At 39.9% G+C, this 24,873-nt stretch overlaps 1 protein-coding gene and 1 long non-coding RNA gene across 14 annotated transcripts in view; one reads left to right on the top strand and one right to left on the bottom strand.

Moving 5' to 3' along the window:
• Positions 1-23,847, bottom strand: part of HDAC8 (histone deacetylase 8) — a 218,122-nt gene extending 194,275 nt beyond the window's left edge. For all 13 annotated transcript variants that reach the window (XR_007409310.1, XR_007409309.1, XM_025466192.3 and 10 more), the window contains exons 1-4: positions 22,832-23,847; positions 22,258-22,310; positions 18,582-18,712; positions 16,874-17,015 (exon numbers count right to left, since the gene is read on the bottom strand). Coding sequence is in view for 11 of the 13 variants with exons in the window: in XM_025466192.3 (XP_025321977.1) it covers positions 16,874-17,015; positions 18,582-18,712; positions 22,258-22,310; positions 22,832-23,056 (551 nt within the window). In the remaining 2 variants the exon portion in view is untranslated. The remainder of the gene's footprint in view (positions 1-16,873; positions 17,016-18,581; positions 18,713-22,257; positions 22,311-22,831) is intronic.
• Positions 4,513-18,674, top strand: LOC112671846 (uncharacterized). Its single transcript, XR_003143882.3, has 3 exons — positions 4,513-4,636; positions 5,458-5,581; positions 18,538-18,674. It is a non-coding gene; the product is annotated as an uncharacterized LOC112671846 (long non-coding RNA).
• Positions 23,848-24,873: the final 1,026 nt, after the last annotated feature.

Raw genomic sequence — 24,873 nt, forward strand, 5'->3', positions numbered from 1 at the left:
TATTTGAAATAAGTCCATTCAATAGACTAAAAAAAAAACCACATTAAAATACATAAAATAGGCTGAAAAATAAATAATACCAAGTATTATGACCAGTACTTCTTAAAACATCAAGGTTATCAAAATAAGGAAAATCTGAGTGTCACAGCTTGGAGGAGCCTAAGGAGACACGACGAGTAAATGTAATGTGGTATACTGGATGGGCTTCTAGTACAGAAAAAGGACATTATGTGAAAACTAAGGGAATCTGAATAAACTATGAATTGTAGTTAATAATAATATATCAATGCTGGTTCATTAATTATAACAAATATATTCATGTAAGATGTTAATAATAGGGGAAATTGGGTGTGGGGTACATGGGAACACTATACCATTGCTCATTTTTTCTGTAAATCTAAAACTAACTTAAAAAATAAAGTTTATTAAAAATGGGTTATATTTCTCAGGCTATTTGAAATGAATCCACCAATGAAAGACCTAATACTGAGGACCCAGCTCATGTCAGTGACTCCTAGCTCAGGCACTACAATGTGCACTGTTATCTAATAGTATCTCTTACATATATAAAGCACACAGATGCCAAGTCAGTCAGACTCTTGCCCTTCTCTTGCCTAAGAATTCTTAAGCATCAAGGACCATAGATGCTATATTTATCAGCCAGGTTATGAACTCTGAAGGATAGTTTCTTAATGAAAATATTGACCACAGTTAATTAGTCAAACACAAATTTCAATGTGAAAATCTCTTTATTCCAAATATTCATTCTTTTGTTCAATTATAAATATTTTTTGAAGAATGATTATGAGACAGATACTGAGCTGATGGAAAAAATATCTGAGGAGAATACTTGGAACTGATGAAACAGTTTATATGAACATCAGATCAATAAATAGAAAAGGGGATAACATTAAATAGAATCTCATCAAGTGGAAAGCATTCTTGATTTAACCTTGCACGCCCTCTAGCTGTCTTTTGGTTAACGCAAAGCTTATATAATAGCTCAGTTTGGTCATACTCCACACGCTGGAACTCTTGACATATTGACTGCTCATTCGACTTTGTGAGCACTTAAACTTCTGACTACAGTATGGAATCTCCTCTCTCCCTTCCTGTATTCCTCTCTAACTCTCTCTTCTGGTTCTGATAATTTTGTAAAAGTTGTTAAGATATCATTGATTTATTCAACAAATATTTATTGAGGGCTTACCTTGAGAAGGAATTAACTCATCTTTCCAACTTAACAACTATTTTATATTTTCCAAACATTTTGACTTTCAATAAGTCAGTTGGTACTACTATGAGGGACACTCCCCCAAATGGTTGGGAATCAATGTAATCAATGTTTCACACTCATTTCTCTCTTGCCCATTCATTCCAACATTCACACTTGATCATTCAAGCAACAAAATTTTATTGAGGGTTTACTATGTGCCGAGTTCTAGGCAGTAGAGCTATAGTAATGAACAAAACAGAAATCCCTACCTCCTATAAAGTTTATATTCTAGTGGGAGAAGTAAGACATGAAATAAATAAGAAGTAAATAATTTTTTTGATGATTAATAGTATACAGAACAATCAAACAGGGAAAGGGCAATAGGAAACTTTTTTGGCAACGCAAATCTTAAAACATGGTCAGGGAGCCTTACTGAGACTGTGATTATTCAGCAAAGACTTGAAGGTGGTGACGGGGCATTAGCTGGGAGAAGAGTATTTCAGGCAGTAGGAAGAGCAAGGCAAAAGGCCTAGAGGTGGGAACATGTGTGGTAAGTCAAGGGACATGAGCAGTCCAGGGGCCAGAGAACAGTAAGGAAGAAAACAGTAATTCTCCAGGGGAAAGGGGGAAGGTGCAGGGCTCTGTAGGCCATCGTAGGGACTCTGGCTTTTATTCTGAATGAAACAGGAAACTGATGAAATGTTTTGTTCCTTCTCCTCATCCCTAATAGCCAACTGATAACCAAATTCTGTCAGTTATGCCTCTAAAATGACTCTCAAGTGCTTTTCTTCCTTTTTACATCCACTGTCGCTACCTTTGTTCATACTTTTAAGATTTATTCCCTGGGCTCTGAGCATAACAATCTGATCTTGTCATTAATGAGACTGGGTATAGAAGGGTCCCACTGATCTGGGGTCAGGAGGTGGAGGTGGAGGTCGAGGTAAAGGGCAGGGCATAAGAGTGTAATTTACTCACAGTCCTGGTACCTGGACCTGAAAGCAAACACCAAAGTTACATTCAAGAGAGAATGCTGAGGTTGAGCTGGGAAAGCATGCCTATAATAGGATTATAAGATTAGTTGCCTGTAAGTGGTCCTCTGAATTATTTCCTGATCAACAACCTTCTAGTGATTCAGGCAGTGGGCCGGTCATGATGGTGCTGGAAAGCTAGCACCTTTTCCACAATGAAACTGGTTTCAGCCTTAGATTGCTAAGGCTAACTGCAGGATACAGGATAGACAAGTGCATCAGGCAGTAGCAAAAGACTGGATGAGTGATCTTGAAGTAGGAAGGGTACAAAGTTCTAAAAGCTGTTGATACAGAAGGTCTATGGGCAGAAGACTAAACTTTACTTCAAAGGTTTCTAGGTAAGAGTCCTTCAATTTTTGCATGGGCAGATAGGGCTGTGCCAAAAGGAAATCTTACTGGTGTCTCAGTTAGTGTAATTCATATATTTATCCAGTGTATTCATATAATGAATCCAGTGTAATTCATATACTGATCCAGTATATTCATATAATGATCCAATTAGTGTAATTCATATACCACTCAACAGCAAACATTTTTCTATGTGCCAGGCATTATTCTGTGTGCTTTACACACATTACTTCATGTAATACAACTGCTTTGTGAGATAGGTACTATTATTATCTCCTTTTCATAGGTGAGGAAATCAAGGAACAGAGACCTTAAACAAGTTGTTCAAGGTCATATAGGAAGTGGTAGTACTGGGATTCAAATCTAGGCAGTGTGACTTCAGAGTCCCTGCTTTTGCAGCCCAGGTGGCTCAGTGGTTTAGCGCCGCCTTCAGCCCAGGGCCTGATCCTGGAGACCTAGGATCAAGTCCCACGTTGGGCTCCCTGTGTGGAGCCTGCTTCTCCCTTTGCCTGTGTCTCTGCCTCTCTCTCTCTCTCTCTCTCTCTCATGAATAAACAAAATCTTTTAAAAATATAATTAAAAAAAAGAAAAAGAGTCCCTGCTCTTAACTTCTATGCCCTGCTGTATAGTGAAGGCTAATTGAATGTGTCCTTGGGTAGTCTATACTTGGGTGGCTATATTGGGTATTGACCAGGTTCAGAGATGTCAATGGTTCTAGGGCAATAGTAGGCTGGAAACAAATAATGTCATGAAGAGAAGAGGTCTGAATAGAGGGGTGTCATGAGTTAGAAGTGAATTCTGAGGAGGTTGGACTGGAGGGCCAATTGTATTATGTGTTGGATGTATAGCTGTAGTGCTGACCCCACCCCTGCCAAACACGGTTATTTTTTTTTAAGATTTTTTTATTTATTCATGAGAGAGAGAGAGAGAGAGAGAGAGAGAGAGAGAGAGAGAGAGAGAGAGGCAGGCAGAGACACAGGCAGAGGGAGAAGCAGGCTCCATGCAAGGACCCGATGTGGTGATCCTGGGACTTCAGGATCACGCCCTGAGCTAAAGGCAAACGCTTAACTGCTGAGCCACCTGGGCATTCCAGACATGGTTAATCCATATGGCCTGGCAGGTTGTCTGCTGGTAGTGGTATGGTGGAGAGGCAAATGTGGAGGAGGAGGATTTTGCATGGCATTCTCCAAAACTAGTGTATGAACTGGAGGTTGTGGTTGGAGAGCAGATAGCCATAGAACCTATGAAAGTGAAAGATATTTTAGATGCATGGGCAGCAATGGCTGGTGCGAATTGAGGTAACAGGGAAAGAGGGACCTGCTGCTGGTAAGAAGGTGTTACAGACATGGGAGGATGAAAGGTCTGCACTGAAGTTCACTGGGACAATGTCCCAAGAACTTGGTCTGGTTTTGGTTTTGGTTACCTTGGTCTATTTTTGCCTCAATTGTAGGAATTACAGAGGTATACTAGTAGTTAGGTCATAATGGGGCAACTAGAAAAACCTTTAGACCGTAAGTTCTCAAACCGTGCTGTGCATCAGAATCACTTTGGGAGACACTGGTGAAAAATTAATATTCTTGGGCTCCACCCTTGGAAGGTCTGATTCAGGAATCTTCCTTTTAGGATTAAGATGCAGGTGGTCTGCTGATCACCATATGAAACAAAATCTATGAGATAATAATATGCAAAGTTTGAATGGGCCATGTTGGCCTTTTGGAGTGGTACCTATGAGCACAGGCAAACCCTGATTCTAATAGAATAAGGCACCCTGGAACAATATAAACCTCTGGACTGCCCCAGAATGGGCCTGGATCTTTATGTTCTACACAAGCATCTGTATGCTCACTATGCTGTGGCTGGGGTGGATAGCTGTGACATTGTCAGGCTGGAACCCTGTTGATATTCTAAATTCCAAAAAGGGTTGGATACTCTGGGAGGGGTCTACTTCACCTGGTATGGGTTAAGTTTACAAGTCTGCCCTGGCGGGCAACTCTGGGATATAATGGTTTGAGCTCATGATCACAAATTGCCTGTCTTTCTTAAAGTAAGCGTCTCCTTATCTTGAAAGTGGCCTTGATCACTAAGAGTGCTCATTCCCAATTGGGGTAATTGACCTTGGTTAGAGCCAACTTCCTAGAGATGTGAGTGCAGGGGCAGAGATCAGAGTACACAGGTCTTCTTGCAAAAGGACAACTCCAACCCATCACCCTCCTATCCATACCCTCGTACCTGGATGCTGAAGGCATTAGTCAATGGTACAGACCAAGGCTGAGGTAGAAGACCTTCAGCCACTGGAAGGTCATTTTTGTGTCTGGGGGCCAAATTCCTTTCTCTTAAGGAGAAAGGATACTGGGATGGTAAAGATGCAGAGATAGTAGATGAATCGCTGGTGGTATCAAGGGATTGCTGATGTTTTCAATCATCCTAGGGGACTTCATTTCAGAAAGGCTTATATCTGATCCAGCATGAAAATTCTGTCCAGGAATACCACTTTCACATTTTGGGGTTTGGCCTGGAGACAGTGCTATTGTAATCATTCTATTACCATGTAGCTCAGAGATTCTGTGATGTCACATTAAATAAATTTATCAAACTATTGCCCAGGTAAATAACTATACTATGAGGTGGTGTGTGATCTCATTTACTGAAAGATGGCAGGAGCACTGCACAAGAATTTTCCACACGTTACCTTTCTTGATCTAGATGAGGCTGTTGGTGTCCCTAAGGTACAGATAGCTCTATGGATGCCAGAATCTAATGGAATTAAATTAAGAAGTCCTAGGTTAGCAGAAAGGACTCTGAATAGTGATTACACTGAGGATGGAATAATCTTGACAAGAATTATTCCCTGCTTTTTATTTTCAGAAAGAGTCTCAACACCAATGCAGAAGAAATGGAGGATCTGATGAAACCTGCAGCAAGTTGCTGTCCAAAGTTTTTATTTTAGAAAAGGCCTTGATTTTAGACTGCGAGCACTTGCTCCTTTGGGGTAAGGAAAGTCCTGGGGTATTAGCACTACTGCACAATTTGCCAATTAGGGGTAGTCTCTGTCTCTTTAGTAGAGAGTATCTTCATTTGCCTTATGCGTATGGGTTGGAGCTAGCAGTGTAAAGGGTTAGTTGAACAGGGAAATCCATGTGATATTTGGGAGGATAGAGGTATAGGGAATGCTGGCAGTAAAACAAACAAACAAACAAACAAAAAAACTGACAAAGCAAATGTCGTGAGTCCTAAAGGCAATAGTGAATAGTCCACTCTCGGCTAGGAGCAGCTTATGTAAGTGTGGTGGGTAATAAACACTACCAAGGTTGACTTCAGCTGGATAGGTAGTGGGAACTGCTGGACCAGGGAATTTTCTGAGAAGTTTCCTAGGATCCCTTGAGTATCCCCAGTCTACGTATAGGTGACTTTTATCAAACACTATGCCAGGGTATTTGCTAAGCTCTGTAATGCAATTATTAGATTTAACCCCAATAACCCTATAAGGTAGATAACATTATTATCTCCAATTTACAAATAAGGATACCAAGGCGCAGAGGTTTTATACCTAACAATTGATGGAGCTGCGATTCCCTGGGCAACACTGAACCATTTTGATATACTGTCTTTTCCAGCTTCATAGAAGTATAGGAACACATCTCATCTTACAGAGGTTAGGGATAGAGATGATGCTATAGGGACAAAGCATGTCTTAGCTGGTTCTTACTTTGCTGCCTGGCTGCAAAGTTTTGCAGTTTTTGACAGAAGGGCTGGTGCCTTACGGGTTGAACATGTATTGAAAGAATGATCTGGGCTACTATGGTAAAGGCTTGTCTGTTTTGTCTGGTGATGTGTCTGTTTTGTAGGTTCCAGTACTGAATGAGTATAAAGAGAATCCAGGCCTCCATTTTCATGTAGTTATCTGTTTGTAAGGGCTGGAGGGTGGGTAGTGCAGATACAGGAGCAGGACTGGCTGCTCAGTTAACAAATTATACTGTTCATACAGCCCTTTGGGGAACTGGAACTATAATGCAATTCACTGTCACTCACTTTATATCTACTCATAAGGAACTAGAGCTCTTGATAATAGCTCTAGTAGCTTTGATCCTAACTTTCAAGTGGGTAATAACTAATAGCTGGGGGTCTAGTTCTACATTCTTCTTGTAGACCTTGCCAAGACACAAGGCAGTTTTATGGTTCTACCATTTACTGCCCCCCACGGTGGAAGTACCAGAAACCAACAACATTCTAGGACATATCTTTCCCCCCTTCTAGCAGGGAAGCAGGACAGAGGGAGCCCAGGTGGCATAGATCCTGTGTTGCCAGGTGGTAGGCAGAAATGTCATGGGACAAGAGGGCAGATAATAGAATTGTGGGAGGAAGAACTGGTTGAGCTAGAGATGTAGGTCTTAGATGAATTATCAGAATGAGATAAAGGAAAATTATTGGGAGCTGAGATGCAGAGCCAAATAGGGAAGGAGACACCAAAAGGCGCAAGAATGAGGAATAGCCAGTCAAAGTAGACAAATAAGAAATCTCTCGACAAACTCTGGAGGTTAGGAGTCACTGTTCTGTGTTGAGTTATAATATCTCCTAGCACGTGTTTACATGGATAGGGTGTTTCATTTAAGGGAATCTGGGTGGGACAAGATAACTTCCTAGGAGACTGACTATAAAAAGCAGAATCAAAGGATTTGAGCCAGCCTGTGAGCAAATGATAGAAGAGGGCAAGAGTTGTTTTACAGAGAAAGTAGAGGTCATTGGGCAGGTGCTCCCTCAGTTCACTAGTAGGCAACCCACACACTTGTTTGTTACGCCCTCCTTCACTTCTTTTGCTCTGGCTTTAGAAGCCATGGTTCTCCTCCTCCCAAAGCCAGTCACTCTATCTTCTCTTACCTCCTTTGAGACTTTGCTCCATTTCTTACCCTTCTCATATTTCCAATATTTCCCTTCTAGCCCATTTATGGTCTCAAATCTTTTAGAACAAATCAAACAAGCCACCCCTCAAGCCCTACTTTCCCTTGGCCATTGCCCTTCTCTTTCCTTTCTTTCTCATTTAAATTTGGACAGTTTATGTTCCTTTCCTGCCCATTTCCTTGGCTCTTACTCACCCCTCAACAGTTTGCATTCCCATCACTCTCCAGGAAGTTATCTTACCAAAATCGCTAATAACTACATTAATTGCTAAATATGACTGACACTTTAGTACCTCTCTGGATTGACCCCTCCATAGCACGTGACACTACTAAGAGCTCTTTTCTTCCTTAAACTCTTCTGCTCTCTGGGAATTCCATGGTCCCTTTATATATTTGATTATAACCATCTGGCTATTCCTGATGGTTGCTTTTCAGCTGAATTCACTAGGGGCCTTTTCTTGTACTGGCCTGTACAAGTTGGTGTTTCCTGTGGGTCTAGGCTCTACTTTCTTTTTCTTCTCTCTGCCTTTTCCCTAAGCAATCCTGTCCATTTTCATGGTTTGCACCACCACTTTATATACTGGCAACAAACACATCTGTTTCTATTTCTGGCTTTCACCTCCATCTTCAAGTATGAATATCTGGTTTCCCTGGGTATTACTTCTGCTGCACACCAACTCCTACTCTTGATTTATTGAGGTATATAGGGGTTAAGCACATGGTTGATGAGTCAGATTGCCTGAGTTTGAATTGCAATGTGATCACTTACTAAGCTTGAGCACAGTTGTTTAACCTTTCTGTACTCTGATGTGTAAAAGAGAGTAAATAACAATATCCACTTCTTAATTCAAGAATATACGAGAAATATGAGAACAATGCATGTAAGGTAGCATCTAGCACATAGCTCAACACATGTTGGCTATTGTTATCAAGTCCTATCTTCTTTGGGACTCTGCTCAAAGCAAGCCAGAAACTTGAGTGAACTTCCTCATCTTTCCTTTCACTCATATCTACTAATCATTGATACTTGATTTTATCTCTTAAAGCTATCTCAAGTCAGCCTTCACCATTCCCCATCCCCCAATCTCACTACTCTGCCTTAGTTCAGATCTTCATCACTTGTTATTGGGACTGCTGCTGGTACTCTATTCAGTCTCCCTACCTTCAGTCTATACCTCCTTCAATCCATCCTCTAGGACTAGTCAGAATTAGCTTTCTGAAACACATATCTAACCATGTTACTTCCTCACATAATTTTGTAGTGGCCCCCCATTTCTTACCGCTGAGGGTCTCAAAGTGTACACAGCAGAATCACTCCTAGTGCAGGTTCTGACATACTACTCCAAACCTACTGATCAAGATCTCTGAGAGAGAACTAGATATCTGCATTTTTTCAAATCAGTGATTCAGATATACATGAAGCTTTTTATAACCCATTTCCTACTTTTCTACCTCATCTTCTGCCATTATCCACTTTGTACTTTAACCTTCCAGCAATAGTGGGCTGCGTGTTGTTCCTCAAATCCACCAAGCTATTTTACACTGGTCTGTTTCTGCAAAGGAGTTGTGGCCTTCTGAAATGCCATTCACCTTCTTGTCTCCGTGGCACACTTCTTTGCATCCTTTGAAGTCTTCTTCACCATAACCTCCTTATGGACAAATCTTACTTTACTCCTCTACAGCACTGCTTCTCAACCACTGGCTCATTATCATTTCCTAATCCAAGGAGCCTTTTTAGATACCTTTTCCTAATTGACCACTTCACAAAGTTTTAATATCACAGATATTCCAAACATCAGCATATGTACCATGACACTTTGAAGGACCATAAGCCATGTAGCATCTAAGTTTTTTGTCTTTCTCCATCCCCTCCAAAAAATCTATTTTTGCTCTGGCAGCAGACGTTGCTATCCAAACTGGTCTTCTTAAGGTTTGCCTTTGGTTTCTATAGTAAGTCTTTTCTGATTCTCTTCCTATCTTCTTGATCATTTCTTCTCAAGATTCCTTTGTAGGCCTTTCTTCTTCTACCTGTCCTGTAAACATTGGCATTCCACAAGTCTCAGTATTTGTTTTGTTTTCTACAGATGCTTTTCAGGTGATTTTGCCTATTAGTTTTAATTACCACCTATCATACTGTTGACTCTCAAATCTGTATCTTCAGTGAAGACAGTTCTGAGCTCCAGCTTCTTGCTAGTCCAAGCTTGGTTCATAGATTGGCAGCATTTAGTATCATCTGGGAACTTGTTAGAAATGCAAGTTCTTAGGTTTCATTCCAGACCTCCTGAACCAGATCTGCATTTTATCAAAATCCCCAGGTATTTCATATGCATATTAAAGGCTCAAAAGCCCTGGGCCAGACCCTGTTACCAGCTCTCTAGCAGACATCTTTAATTAGATCTTCCATAAGCACATCAGTTCTCATCCCTTACTCTTCTTGGTTAATAGTAACAAAATTCAGTCATCTACATAAGAAATCTAGATCACTCCTTCCCTATCGTTGGTTACCATTCCTATATATTCTAACTACTAAATGGCTTCTTAATTTATTCTCTCTTCTCTGTTCATCACCTCTGCTTTTACCACCTTTTCGGTAGATTATTACAGTAAAGTCCTAATCAATTTCTCTGTCAACATCCTCCCCTCCCCCACTCATTTATCTGCTGACTTGCTAGAATCGTATCCCTAAAACGCAAATCTGATCATGTTATCTCCTCCTGGCTAAAACTTCCTTTAGTGATTTCTCACTGTCCAAAGCCAGGGTTCTTAATCAGGGATCCATCCATCCATCCATCCATCCATTCATCCATCCATCCATCCATGGGCTTTAAGAGAGCCTTGCACTTTCTGAAGTTACAAGGAAAAACATTGTGTATACACACTTTTCTAGGGACAGTATACATAGCTTTCATCAGATTTTCAGAGGGCCCATGACCAAGACAGGTCAAGAATCACTGATCTGAAGGATAAAGTTCAAACTCTCTAGCTTGGCATACAAGGACCCTCTATACCTCTCCCACCTTCCTTCCAATCACTTACCTGCAGGAGTTCCAGCTTTAATTACAGACTTGGAAGTTCCTTCAGCTTTCATGCCTCTCTGTTGCTGCACTTCCTGTTTCTGGAATAACCCCCAAGTTACCTAGATGGCCAGTACACGTTGCAGCTTGGATTTGCACCACAGTTTTACTCCAAAGTTCAGAGTCATTCCACTCAACCAACAATGACTTGACATTTTACACTGTGGCTAAGTACACACAAATACACATACACTAGAATGAGTGTCATGATAATCTACCGTGATATCAAAAGATGCTGGTTGCAGCCCACTGAACTGATATGAAGTTCTATTAATGAGCTGCAACTCTCAGTTTGAAAAACACTGCAGTAGACCTTTGCTGATACAGGAAGTTCTTATTACTGAGAATTTATTATCTTAGTCCCAGAAGTATCAAGATTTTGAGGTTTCCTAGGGATACAAAAGCTGTCAAGAGCATGAAAGCACTTGCTAATGGATCTGACCACTCCTATCAGTCCTCATTCAAACAACCTATTCCTTTAAACCCTAGCACCTACCCCTAGCCATCTGTTCAAGCACTTTTCTTTTATGAATTGTCAGATATATCAGTAGGCAATTCACTATAAATCAATCACAATCTTATAAAATGATGTAAGATATCATGAAGTCAACACACAAAACTGACAAGGATCTGTAGACCAGTTTACAACTGAAGAGGAGAAAAATAAATAAGGATAAGGATAATGATTTTAAAAGTGGTTCAAAAGAGAGTGATTTGAATACCAAATGATTAAGGAGAAGCCCTCAGAAAAACTGAAAAAGCCCTTGAAGATCTTGGTAAAATCAACCCTCTTAATGATCATGCTGCAAAAATCTCACAGAAGGTAAAATGTACCATCTTGAAATATTGTGCAATTTTGTTGGAAAAATTAGGCCCAAACTAAAACAATCAATCCTTGATACATTCTTTGTTTGAAGAATTACATAGCATTCAATTTTATTAAAAGAGACAAAATAAACATATTTTAATAGTTTTTAGTTATTCAAGTTAGTAAGCTAATCAAGCCCTGCCTCCTCTGTTCTTTACTCTAAAATTTTAGTCCCCTTTTTAAATGGATTCACTTGGTGGTCTTCTGCATGGTACCAACTGCCCTCAAGTAATAAGAACTTCCTGTATAACTCTGTTTCATTATCACCTGACATACAGCAGGGGCTTAATAAAAGTTTGTTAAATGAATAACTGCAATAATGGCCTTCTCCTCCCTATCTAGTCTCAGTTCCCTTTGATCCAATCAGCACATTGCCACCTTCTCTAAAATTCTTCAGTAAATCTCCACTGGTCCCAGAAAAAAGTCCAGCTCCTCAGCATGGCTTACAAAACCTTTATGATCTGGTCTTGCTCTATTTGCTCTCATATTCTGGCCACATTTAGCTACTTGTAATTCTCCAAATGTCCCATAATTTCCACTGCCATGCTTTATTATTCCTTCTGCTTAGAACTGTCCATTCCCACCAATGGGAAGGCAACTGTAGCATACACTGACCATACTATGTCTGTATTTTAAGTGCTTCCCACCTTGTTCCAAGTACTTTTTACTATAAAAAGTTCTGATAAAGCTAACACACATTAGAGAAAATATAGGAAACAAAGAAGATACATGTATGTATGTGTGTGTCTGTGTATACACATGTATCTCTCACAGTATCATCATCTTCACAAAGTCACTGGTATCACTTTGTTGTATTTCCGTCTAAGATTCTTTTCATAAGTGTCTATTTTTTACATGACTAATCAGAGTGAATGTGCAATGTTGTAGCTAATTGCCCTTTAAAAACAAAGCCAATATTATACAATGTGCACTTTTGTTACACAGTCATCCTAACCACCACTTGTTAATGGTTACATAATAGCCCATCAAGTGGATCTGTGACAGTATACTATCTAACCATTCTGCTGTAGTTGAATATTTAGGTCTCTCTTCCTTTTTCTTTTTTGGCTACTATAATTAAGAAAGAAATTACCATCTTCATACATATAGCTTTCTAATATTTTGGATTGGTTTATTTCCTTAGACTAGATTACCAAGAGTAATAGATAAATGAGCTAAAAATCTTTCTTCTTTTAGCTCAAATGTAGGAGGAGAAAAATACATATTTGTATATTTTATGTTTCAATTTCCCTTCCCATAATTTTAGTGATGCTAAATATTTATTCATGTTTATTTACTAATTATTTCCTCTTTTGTGAATTATTCATGTTTTTTGCCCATTTCTCTAAATTTCAATGTTTTAAAAAATCAATTATATTCCCCAAATGAATGAGACCATGTAATGTTTGTCCTTATCTGAGTGACTTATTTCACTCAGCATAATAACCTCCAGCTCCATCCACGTTGAAGCAAATGGTGGGTATTTGTTGTTTCTTTTTTTTTTATTTTTTTTTATTTATTTATTTATTTATTTATTTATTTATTTATTTATTTATTTTGTATTTGTTGTTTCTAATGTCTGAGTAATATTCCATTGTATACATATACTACATCCTCTTTATCCATTCAAAATACAGATTTTATTTTTTTGGGGGGGGAGAGAAAGAGAGAAAAAAAGAGAGAGAGAGAGAGAGAGAGCGTGCGCAGAGGAAGAGGGAGAGAATCCCAAGCAGGTTCCACACTCAGCACAGAGCCTGATGCGGGGCTTGATCCCACAACCCTAAGATCATGACCTGAACCAAAATTAAGAGTTGAAAGCTTAACTGCCTGAGCCACCCAGGTGCACCTAGAATAAAGATTTTAACCCTTTGTAGTATTTGCTGTAACTATTTTTTTGTCTCTTTTTATTTTGGTAATATTTTAGCTGCAAAAGTAATAATATCTCATTACGGAAATTCTGCAAACTAGAAAAAAACACTTAAAAAAATCATTGATAATTCTGCTACCCTAACATAGCCACTATATTCATTCCCACTGCTTTTTTTTTAATATGTGTATGCTCTACAGAGTTGTAATTGCAATGTGCATACAATTTTAAAATTATTACCACAAGTAATTTTCTGAAATGCCCCATAGTGTTCATAATCATCATTTAATAGCAGAATATTCTATGGAACAGATTCATTGTTTCCTTATTACTACATATTCATGTTATTTCTAATTTTTTGTTTCATTAAGAACACTGATCAACACATGCAAATCGTTTTTTTCCTATATTTTGCATTATTTTCTCAGGAAACATTCTCAGTAGTAGGATTTAAGGACATTAATCTTATCCCTAAGTAGATAAAGGGCATTAATACATGTTAGCTACCAAGTTATTTTCTTAAGGAGTTGAAACAAACCACACTATTACTAGCCAACTGAGTACCATCTTTTCCAATTCTGGCTTAAAAAGTGGTTACCTAGTTGTTTAAATTTGCATTTCTTCTATCAGTAGCAATGAACATTACCCCATATTTTCCAGTGGTACTTGAATACCTTTGTAAACTGTCCCTTCACATTCTTTGCCCATACTTCTTATACATCGTACCATATGAGTGCCTTAGAAAATACAAACCTATCACACGGTCATATTTATGTCTAATATGTCTTTTTAGTCTGTATTTAGATTTTGTTTTTTAAATGGCCACAAAACTTTTAAAAGTGATTTTGGTTTTAAAATTTTATACAGCTAAATTTGTTGAGCCCTTCCTTTGGGAGTTTTTCCATTAGTTCCTAAGCTTAGAAAAACTATTCTCCTTTAGAAGCTTGACAAATATCCATTCATTGTAGTTTTTTTAAATTTGCTTTTTTATATTGAACTCTCTAGTCTAGCTGCCACTTATTTTAGTTTATTACAGGAGATGAGGGTATAAATGCTACCAGCTGTCACAACATCATTTACTGAATAATCCTTTCCACTCCCATCCACTTGCAAAGCATCTTTTATAATAGACTGAATTCTTATATCTAACAGCCTCTTTGGGGGAGTGTACTATAATATCATCTGTCTCATCTTATACCAGTAGTACCAGTGTTTTCATTATTCTAGTTTTGTATGTTTAATATCTAATAGCATTAGTCCCTCATCATTCTTCTTTTGAAGAATTTTCTTTGAAAACCACTGTTCTTTAGTTTCCAAATACAGTTATTTGGTGTCTTACCTCTAAGATATGAATTTTGTGAAGGCAAGATTGGTTTATTTCCTTAGAATAGACTGCTAAGAATAATATAACTGGGTCAAAAGGTATGAATGTTTTCCCCACTTTTTCAACTTAATTCTAAAGTTTTCAAAAAGAGTGTACCAATTTTATTGTAATCGTGCCAGCATGAGGATATTTTGAAGTTTTTTTTTTCAAAATTGGTAAAGGAAAAATATATCATGCTTCAATTTTTTATCTCTCCACTCATTAGTGATTATAAACATGCTTGACGCGTAGTAAGTACTTAATCAGTGCATATTGAAGACTAAATGGCATGTATGAATCTATATACGTATTTGGGGATGGAACAGTTTAACAAATATTGTGGTTATAATAGCTAATGCTGGCTAGATGTAAGTTTGTGTAGGCTAAATACCTGTAGTCCATCTGCAGAGATGTTCTAGATGTACCAAGAACCCCATAGATTCTGGATCTGAATTGAGGCAACCTCTAGAGATTCTCTGTAATTTACATCCACCACAGTGTCTGTTTCCAGGTAGGATCAGCTGAAAGCTGTCTGAAACAGTTAAGATACCTACCTACATGCAGCCCAGAAGCACAGTTAAGGTACCTACCTACATGCAGCCCAGAAGCAGCCATGATTGGCTCTAGATACAGTATGCTTCATTTCAAAGCAAAACAAGGAGAAGTGGCAGGTATTTGGGTATTCCACTGGAAACTGACCCAGGCCCTAGCAGGCCTTAAGCAGTGAATTTAAATATATAAGATCCTCCAGTGCACATGCAGAAAGTAGATCTGATTAACAGGATCAGGCATTTTCCATGAAACCACAATACTTTTCTTCTCAACTCGCTAAGCACAAGAGGGATTAGAGGTCCTTGGTTCAGAGAGGCTTGGTTTTTTTCACCCTTTCATCTGTAGTTTAAAGGAGAGAGGGTCATTTTTGTTTTGTTTTGCTTCATCCTAGGGAATCACTGTCTTTATGTTGAAATTTTTTAATAGAGCAAAAGCTAACAAAAGGTAAATTGTTTCTCTTTGTTTTTAAGGCCATGTAAAACTCATTATTAAACACTGGTTCTCTTTGCTCCAACAACTCAGTAGTAGATTCTAGCAGTAAACTTTCTCAAGGACTTCCTTGGTCATTTGTCAATTTGATGAAAAGAATTCCATGTTATTATCTTAACCTGCATATACTGAAATTGTGCTCAAGGTTTTCCTCTGAAAAAGAGAGTAATAGGCCATTTTCTCTGGACTCAAGAGCACCAAGGAGTAGCAAGGTCATGGCCAACAGTATGAACAACTGGTGTGTGAAAGGTGCATCACCAGTTACTACTACTGCTGCTTCATTTCACTCACACAGCACATTGAGCAATTCAGAGTTTTAAAAATTCTTCTCCTCCAGTATGTACTAAGCACTACACATATAGCAAGCAAGCATATCAAGCAAGATGACAAATGCTGTCCCAGCAGTCCTTGTCACACACAGGGTCAGGCTGTTTGAGATGTCAACATGGAACTCCAAAAGGACTCCTCTAGCTCCAAGTAGCACCTGAGAACAGTTGTTTCACAAGCCCTTTCTCCTTAGAGTGACAATTCTCTCAGTTTGTTGCTACTTTCCTTAGAGATGGCAGCAAAAGTTTCCTTCTTGATTCTTCAGCCTTTTGTTTTAAATCTATTCTCATCAATTTTCCACCTATTTGGAAATCTGTTTGCCACTTCTTTCAAGAATTAGCTCTAAAATTTACCTCTTCCAAGACTTCCATGATTAATTTCTGCATCACTAAAAATCTCCTCAGCTCATACATATACTCAGTTGGTACCAAGATTGATGTTCCTCCCTATTCTAGTTCTGTTCATGTCCCTAGAGCATAAGTCCCTTGAAGATGGGGGAATTTCCAAAAAGCTGGAGAGGAATGTGGAGATTGTCTAGTTATATTCTTTGCCCTGCCCATTTTCCTGATGAAGAAACTGAGGCCTAGAGAGGTTAACCTTTCCAAGTCAGTGAGCCAAGTGTGCAGAAAAACTAGGCATAGAGCCCAGGTATCCTGACTCTCAATTGTGTGCTTTCCATTATACTGTGTCACCTTCTTCTATTTCACTTGCCTTCAGAAGCCTGGAAAAGTATTATATTTGTACACAAATCTCTCAATGAATGCCAATACAATAAGCATAAGAGTTTACATAACTGAGAAACTGACTCAAGGAAAGAGGCAGAAAGCAGAAAGGTCATTTTCTTACTTCTTTGCATGATGCCACCCTCCGGACCAGTTAATTGCTACTTTGCACATTCCATCAATCAGGCATTGGGCAGCTGTGATTGTAGCCCCTCCTACAGCTGCTGCGTAGTCAAATATCCCTTCTGTGGCTGGGCAGTCATAACCTTTGGGCAAACATCAGAAGAGCTTGTTAAAAGATGAATTGGAGGAAGGGGAGGTGTGATACTGTGATTTATATAATAAGAAATACTCCTGTGTGTGATCTTCATCCCCATTTCTGACACAGAGCTCCTAATTTTGGAATTTCCTAAGTGAGAAGAACAATAAAGGTGTCTTTGTTGTGCTAATGAGGTGACCTGTGGTTCCCACCTAAGGATCGGGGTTGGTTGCCAGTGGAGCAAATGAGGTGATTGGGAGATTAGAATGACCAGTCCTACCCTCTAACCTTCTGTGAGGGGAAGGGGCTGGAGATTGAGTTCAATCAACAACTGGCCAATGATTGAATCAGTCATACCTATGTGATGAAGTTTCCATAAAAACCCAAAAGGCCAGCTGGGAGAGCTTCTGGTTTAGTAAACACTAAGATGGAGATGTGGGGAGAGTGGCATGCCTGTAATGTGTGTGGAAGCTCCATACCCTTTGGTCATACCTTGCCCTATGCATCTCTTCCATCTGGCAGTTCTGAGTTATATCCTTTTATAATTAACTGGTAATCTAGTGAGTAAATGGGTTCCCTGAGTTCTGTGCCCTGCTCTAGCAAATTAAACCCAAAGAGGGGGTTGTGGGAACTCCTGATTTATAGACAGTCTGTCAGAAGCACAGGTAACAACCTGGGCTTGCCATTGGCATGTGAAGTGCAAAGCAGTCTTGTGAGACCAAGCCCTTAATCTGTGGGATCTGATGCTGTCTACAGGTAGATAGTGTCAGAATTGAGTTGAATTATAGGACATCCAGCTAGTGTCCTGAGCATTGCTGAGTGGTGTGGGAGGAAAGCCCCACCTCTGCACATTGGAACTGGATCTAGAATCCTATTGGGAGGAATACTTTGAGGTGTGACAACATATCTTACCCAAAAAGCGACTGTGCCAACATCAGCTTCCAAATGGTAGAGAAACATCTCCAGTGTTGGGGAAAGAATTTTTTGAAGTGTTGGAACTAGAAAGGCTAAACCTTCAAGATTAGCTAGTCACATCCTGCAGATGGAGAAACTGAGTCCTGAGAGGTGATATGTCTTCTCCATGGTCACATAGAGCCCGGCCTGGGACCCAGGTCCCTTGACTCACCCATCTCGCAGACCAGAGGTCTACTAAACCATGCTGTTTCTCTAGACTATCCTATCAGCCACCTATAGTTTTTTTTTTTTAAATACAGCTGTTCAACATGAAGTAAGGTTGAAAACTTAGCCAGAACATAAATATTTACTCAAGTTAAAATATAAGGCCATGGGACAGTTAAATAGTACAGCCAGACCCAATCTGGGCATTACTATTAGGGCCTCAGCAACTAAGTGGTTTTCCTCCATCTGATCCATCATTCAGTTGTGCTCAACTCATATGGTTTGCTTGGTTAAGTGAGATATATGGATCTAAACTAAGAGATTAAGATTGTGGTTAACACATTAGTTTGAAATTAACAAAGATTAAAGACCATCATGCAAGTTATAAAATAAGTGGTTACAATCTACAGATGGAGGGTGTCTACTTCCCATCATTGCCCGGTAATGACTTTACCTAGCCCATATTCTACGGAGTCTGGATGATCGTCATCTCCTTCCTGGCTGACCTTCTGGAGATGCTGAAGATAGGCATCAGTGTGGAAGGTGGCCATCTCCTCCATGGAGGCTACTTTGGGCTTAACTATCCTAATAATAACAGAGAACAAAGAGAGGTGAGTGAGTCAGACCCAGAGTATGCCAGAAACTGGAAGCAGAAGCCAGTTAGTCTGAGCAGAGAATACAACTTCCAGCTTCCAGTTCTAGTGGGTTGAAATAATAAACATGTTCTGTTCCTCTACTATACTATATAGACTTTACTTCCTCACATCTATGTAATAATTCCATGAATAAGGGGTGAGAGGATGAATTTTCCCCTTGAGTTTATAAGTAGGTAAAAAAAAGTAAGTAATTATATTTAAGTTACATAATCAGATATTGGACAAACTTCACTCTGTTACAACTTTCATGACAAACTGGTAGATGGAGATATTTTCATTTGAGTCAGCTCCTGATATAGCTCCTTTAAGCTATATTTTTACTTTATTATTATTTTTTACTTATTTTTTAAAGGGGGAGGGGAAGAGAGGAGAGGGAAAAGGGGGAGGGAGAGAGAGAATCTCAAACAGGCTCCATGCCCAGCATGGAGCCCAATGTGGGGCTTGATTTCACAACCCTGAGATCATGACCTGAGCCAAAATCAAGACTTAACTCTATATTTTTACTATAGTAGGCAACTGTATTTTCATAAATTTTGAATTTGGAGTCAGAGAACTGGGCACCTCTTTTTAAATGACAAATACCCACCATTCGCTTCAACGTGGATGGAACTGGAGGGTATTGCACTGAATGAAGTAAGTCAATCGGAGAAGGACAAACATTATATGGTCTCATTCATTTGGGGAATATAAAAAATAGTGAAAGGGAATAAAGGGGAAAGGAGAGAAAATGAGTGGGAAATATCAGTGGGGGTGACAGAACATGAGAGACTCCTAACTCTGGGAAATGAACAAGGGGTGGTGGAAAGGGAGGTGAGCAGGGGGGTTGGGGTGACAGTGTGATGAGCACTGAGGGGGGCACTTGGCGGGATGAGCACTGGGTGTTATGCTATATGTTGGCAAATCAAACTCCAATAAAAAATATACCAAAAAAAGAATAAATAAATAAAATTTAAAACAAAAACCTCTGTACTTATCAGCTCTATAACCTCAGGTAAGTTGACTATTCTGTATAGTTCAGTTTCCTCATCTATAAAGTAGGGAAATCTAATGGGACATGCATGAAGATTGAATGATAACACATGAAAGTGCTCTGTGGATAACTATTACTGTTACTAATACTAAAGGATAAAAAATGGCAACTCAAAACAGAAAAGTTTCTATATTTGGTCCCTCACACCTATCCCTGCTAGGAAAAAGAAAAGGGGCAAACTGGTTAGAACTGGACTTCACTCAAGCTCTCAATCAAATCCTCACAACAGGGATCCCTGGGTGGCGCAGCGGTTTGGCGCCTGCCTTTGGCCCAGGGTGCGATCCTGGGGACCCGGGATCGAATCCCACGTCGGGCTCCCTGGTGCATGGAGCCTGCTTCTCCCTCTGCCTGTGTCTCTGCCTCTCTCTCTCTCTCTCTCTGTGACTATCGTAAATAAAAAAAAAAAATTAAACAAAACAAAACAAAACAAAACAAATCCTCACAACAAGCGATAACAGAAGTGACTGAAAGAGGGGTACCTGAGTGGCTCAGTCAGTTGAGAGTCCAACTCTTGGTTTCGGCTCAGGTCATGATCTCAGGGTTGTGAGCTTGAGCCCCGTGTTGGGCTCCATGCTCAGTGGGGAGTCTGCTTGAGATTCTCTCCTTCTGCCCCCCCACCACACACTCTATCTCCAATAAATACATAAATCTTTTTTTTTTTTTTAAGGAGGTGACTGAGAGAATACAGGATGGTGTTAAGCTAACAGCAGGACTTATCACCTCTAACCTCTAGCTGCCTGTTCCCCATTTCCTCTCCCTGACTGCCACTGCCACTCAAAGGGTGGTCTATGGACCAGCAGCAGCAGCACCCAGGAGCCATTAAATAAGCACAACTTCAGCCCCACCTCATATCTACTGAATCGGAATTTAACAAAGTGATTCATATGTAAATTCAGGTTGGAGGAGCAATGACCTGTGCCACAGGAAGGCAGTAGTGGTTTTCTTTGTTTGCTGAATGAGAACTCAGCCATGAGTTTTTCAAAAATTAATATGACTACATAGGCTACTACTATCACCAAGCAGGCCAGAAAAATCCTGTAGCTCAGCCTCAAAAAAATCATATATATGGTCAAGAGCCAAGGATTCTTGCTTCTCCCTCCAGAAAATATACCTACACCATCAAAGGTGACAAATCTGCACATTAAAATAAAATAGTTTCTGGACCATGTTCTTCAGCTCTAATAGGTCCCTTTTCTAGCACCCTTCTTCTTGTTTAGCAAATATGGAAAGCCTCTCTGCTTAATAGCAAGGAAATGGAACAGTTTTGCTTAGCACTGATTTCTTAAAATAACTTTTGAAAAGTTAAATGGAAGGCATGTAGTTCTCATGTCTAACAAACATATGGGTTCAAAAACTAAGGTGCTCAATAAGTAATTTTGTTAATAATAAGGATTAGATTTGAAAGCCTATTACAGAGGCACCTGGGTGGCTCAGTGGTTGAGCGTCTGCCTTTGGCTCAGGTAGTGATCCCAGGGTCCTGGAACTGAGTCCTGCATCAGCTCGCTGTGAGGAGCCTGCTTCTCCCTCTGCCTATGTCTCTGCCTCTTTCTCTGTGTGTCTCTCATGAATAAATAAATAAAATCTTAAAAAAGAAGAAAGAAAGCCTATTACACTATTATCCGGGAGATAAATGAGGGATACCACACAAGCCCATTCAGACACTTACCTATTTGGCTAGACAATGTCATAAATAATCCTACAAGACAGGGTTATAGTATTTACTTTTATAAAGATAAACAGCAAATTCATTTTTTTAAAAGAAGTACTTAACTCTGTGCTGAGTTCTGGCCTGGTTGCAGGAGTTTTGCTTCAGTCTTGACTTGTCTCCAGGCTTACTCGTAAAAGTCTGGTAGTGGTGATGGGGTTTCTAAAAGTCTTAAGATGAACACATGCCCTCACATCTGGCTTGGAAACAATTACAAGCCCCAGAACACCTCCCAGCCAAACACCTTCTTTTGCTTTCTATCAGATGGGTTTTAGTACTCTAATGGACTTTCCTCAAAATCTCCACAAAGCACCCATCCCTAGAATAGTTTCTCTTCCAGCCATATAGTCTTAGTTCTAATGGATCTTAACTGCTTCATGTTCTTTTTTCAAGTTTTCTTAATACTTTAAGAGCTGTCACTAGGTTACAGACAGATTACAAACACTGAATTGAAAAAAAAAACTTTTTTAAAAAAGGACCATTCTTGGGTTGCCTGGGTGGCTCAGTGGTTGAGCATCTGCCTTTGGCTCAGGGCGGATGGAGTCCTGCATCCGGCAACCTATGAGGAGCCTGCTTCTCTCTCTGTGTCTCTGCCTCTCTCTGTTTCTCATGAATAAAATATAAAATCTCAAAAAAAATTAAAAAAGGACCATTCTCTTTCTAATTAGCTCCACTGTGAAGAAGGATATTAAGGTTAAGACACTTAGGTGCAGGACTCTGTTCATGAAAGACAACTTACCTCATTTGCTTATGCAATGCGTATGCTTCAATCAAAGAATGGACCATACTGGCCTAAAAACATCAAAAAAAGAAAAAAAAAGAAAGAAAGAAAGAGAAACAAAAGGCAGAAAATGGTCTCTTAAATGTTTAATTCAGAGAAATACCATCGACTTCATCATCCTGAACAAAGAAACTAACTTTTAACTCCCCTCCCTTCTTTTTACTTATCAGTTACAATGCCCTTTAGACACATTGCTAAGGCGAAAGCTACCGGGCCTTGCGGAGGCAATGGAACATTTCTCTCCTGCAGCGTCTTCCCCACTTCAGGGATCCCTAGCGGTAGAGACACCAACCCCTCAGTGCCATCCCCTCCCCCGCACCCCTACTCCCTCCGGTGCGTTGGACGGCCCGCTGATAAATGCAGCGCTCTCAGAAACTATAAGGGAACACTTCCTCATCACCTGGTGCGGCTGCCCAAATTTCTGCTGAAGATTTTCTCCAGCCCAATCTTCTCCCCTTCCTAATGCCCTCTGGTCCAACGGCCCCCACCCCCATCCCAGAAGCCCACGGTCTTTCATCTCCACCTCTCTTACCCGTTTGGGGACTTTGGCCAGGGAGTCGCACATGCTGACATACTCGGGACTGTAGATGTAAACTGGAGGCAGCGACTGCCCACTCTCCGCCGGCTCCTCCGGCTCCTCCATCTTCCAATTCCAGCCGTTCCGGAGCCACCGTCTGGATCCGGCTTTTTTCGGACTCAACCCGGGCTCCGGTTCCTGCTCCTCTGAACGGCCGCAGCGGTGCTCCCTGGTCAACATTCCCTCCTATTCTCAATATCGCCAGAGACACTGTCCCAGCTCCCCATCCAATTGAAGGAATGCATAAGCCTTCCCAGACCAGGACCTCTTCATTTAGTGGCCACGTTTCAAAAACGGGAGGTCGGAAAATATAAAAGCCCAAATAGCTGCCAATTAGGATCAATATTTTATGGCACAAATAAGCACGGTCAAAACTAACCATCCTTGTTGCCCTACGGGGCCATTTGAGATGAGGTCAGACCAACTTTAGAGCATGCTGGGAGATGTAGTTTTGAGGTGTTCGGGTAGCGGAAGAGCCGGGGCTAATTACTTAAAATAGCCGCGAATGTGAGTTTTAGAGCTAAAAAATAAATACATTTTAAAAAGGAAAAAAAAAAAAAGGCAGTCTCAACTCTTTATGAATTGTTTCAGTCTGAAAATACAGTCATATAAATTCTTAAAGATAGACACAATGTGGCCACCAAGAGCCCAGCACCACCCAGCTACATCAGACAGGCTTTCTCGGTGGGAGACTAATTAATGGTGCAAAAGGTTTGAAAAGTTTGCATAGTAAATTCTGCACCGCAATTTTAGTTTGTTCCTTTTCATCATTAACAATCCATGTCCATGTAAGAATTAACAGACTCAATAATTTACTCTGGCAAAGCCCATAGCACTTTCCTAAGAGGCTGGCTGGTACTCTGGAAATTGCTTTGTAGATCCAATCAAGCAATGATGTCAAATTACTCTTTGAAAATTCATGTGCAGTAAGCAGGTAAGCAGATACTTTCAGTGATGTTTGGAAACTGCATCTCCCCTTCCCTCCTTTTGCTTCGGTAGCTATACAAGGGTTACTGAAATATTTTAGGTTTAGTGTGAGTGTCTACATCAAATAATATCCTGAAGCAGTTTTAGAATTATCATCAGTATTTCCAAGTTTCTGGCAGCCCCTATGATATGATGCAAGCTGGCCAGTGCCCAAGCCTCCACCTCTCACATCAACCTAAAGTGACCTACAAACACTCCTCAGACAATCCAATATCCTTTCCTCCTTTAAAATCTAGCTTGATTTTTTTTTACTCTTTAAACATTTGAGCATTTATATATGCACTTGGATATATTATCTCATTTCATCTTTGTGAAAGTCTTATGAAGGTTGTAATATGCCCATTTTACAGAGGCAGTTTAGAGAGCAAAAATTTGTTCAATGTCACACACTTATTTAGCAGAAAAGCAGGAATTCAAAACAAGGTCTGCCTGACAGACCTTGCATGACTTTGTGTTAAATCTAACTTTATATTCTGGAAAATTTCTCCCCCCCGTGATGTGTTCTTGAACGAGAATGCAAACTGTAATGCTTCTTTTATATCTTCCCATAGCAACTAGTTCAAAGTTCTGCAATCATTCAGTCATTCATCAAACATTTATCTGACATCAACTAAATGTACAGTGTGGCTAAGGATTCAACTCTCAAGATGAATTACAATCTGATCTCGGGTCTCAGGGAATTTGCATTCCTGTAGAGATGAGACAAATACACAAGAAACTGCATGTAGTGCAGCAGAGTCAGATAATGACTGTAGGATGCTTAGATTACTTAATAAATAAACATTAGGTATTTAACAATGGCAACTAGAATTCCTATTCAGTGGCATTTGAGATGCTCTTAGTGGATGGACAGGATTTTACTTGGTGAGGATGAGAGCCAGGGGAGGGCACGCTGACTAGACTCTACAGCATAAGCAAAAACAAAACAGAGAAAATTTCTAGTCTAGTTTAGCTGAAGAGACTGGATCATGAAGGATTTTGAATGCCAGGCTAAAGAGAATAGACTTTAT

Source organism: Canis lupus, chromosome X (assembly GCF_003254725.2).
Source record: "Canis lupus dingo isolate Sandy chromosome X, ASM325472v2, whole genome shotgun sequence".
NCBI lineage: Eukaryota > Metazoa > Chordata > Mammalia > Carnivora > Canidae > Canis > Canis lupus.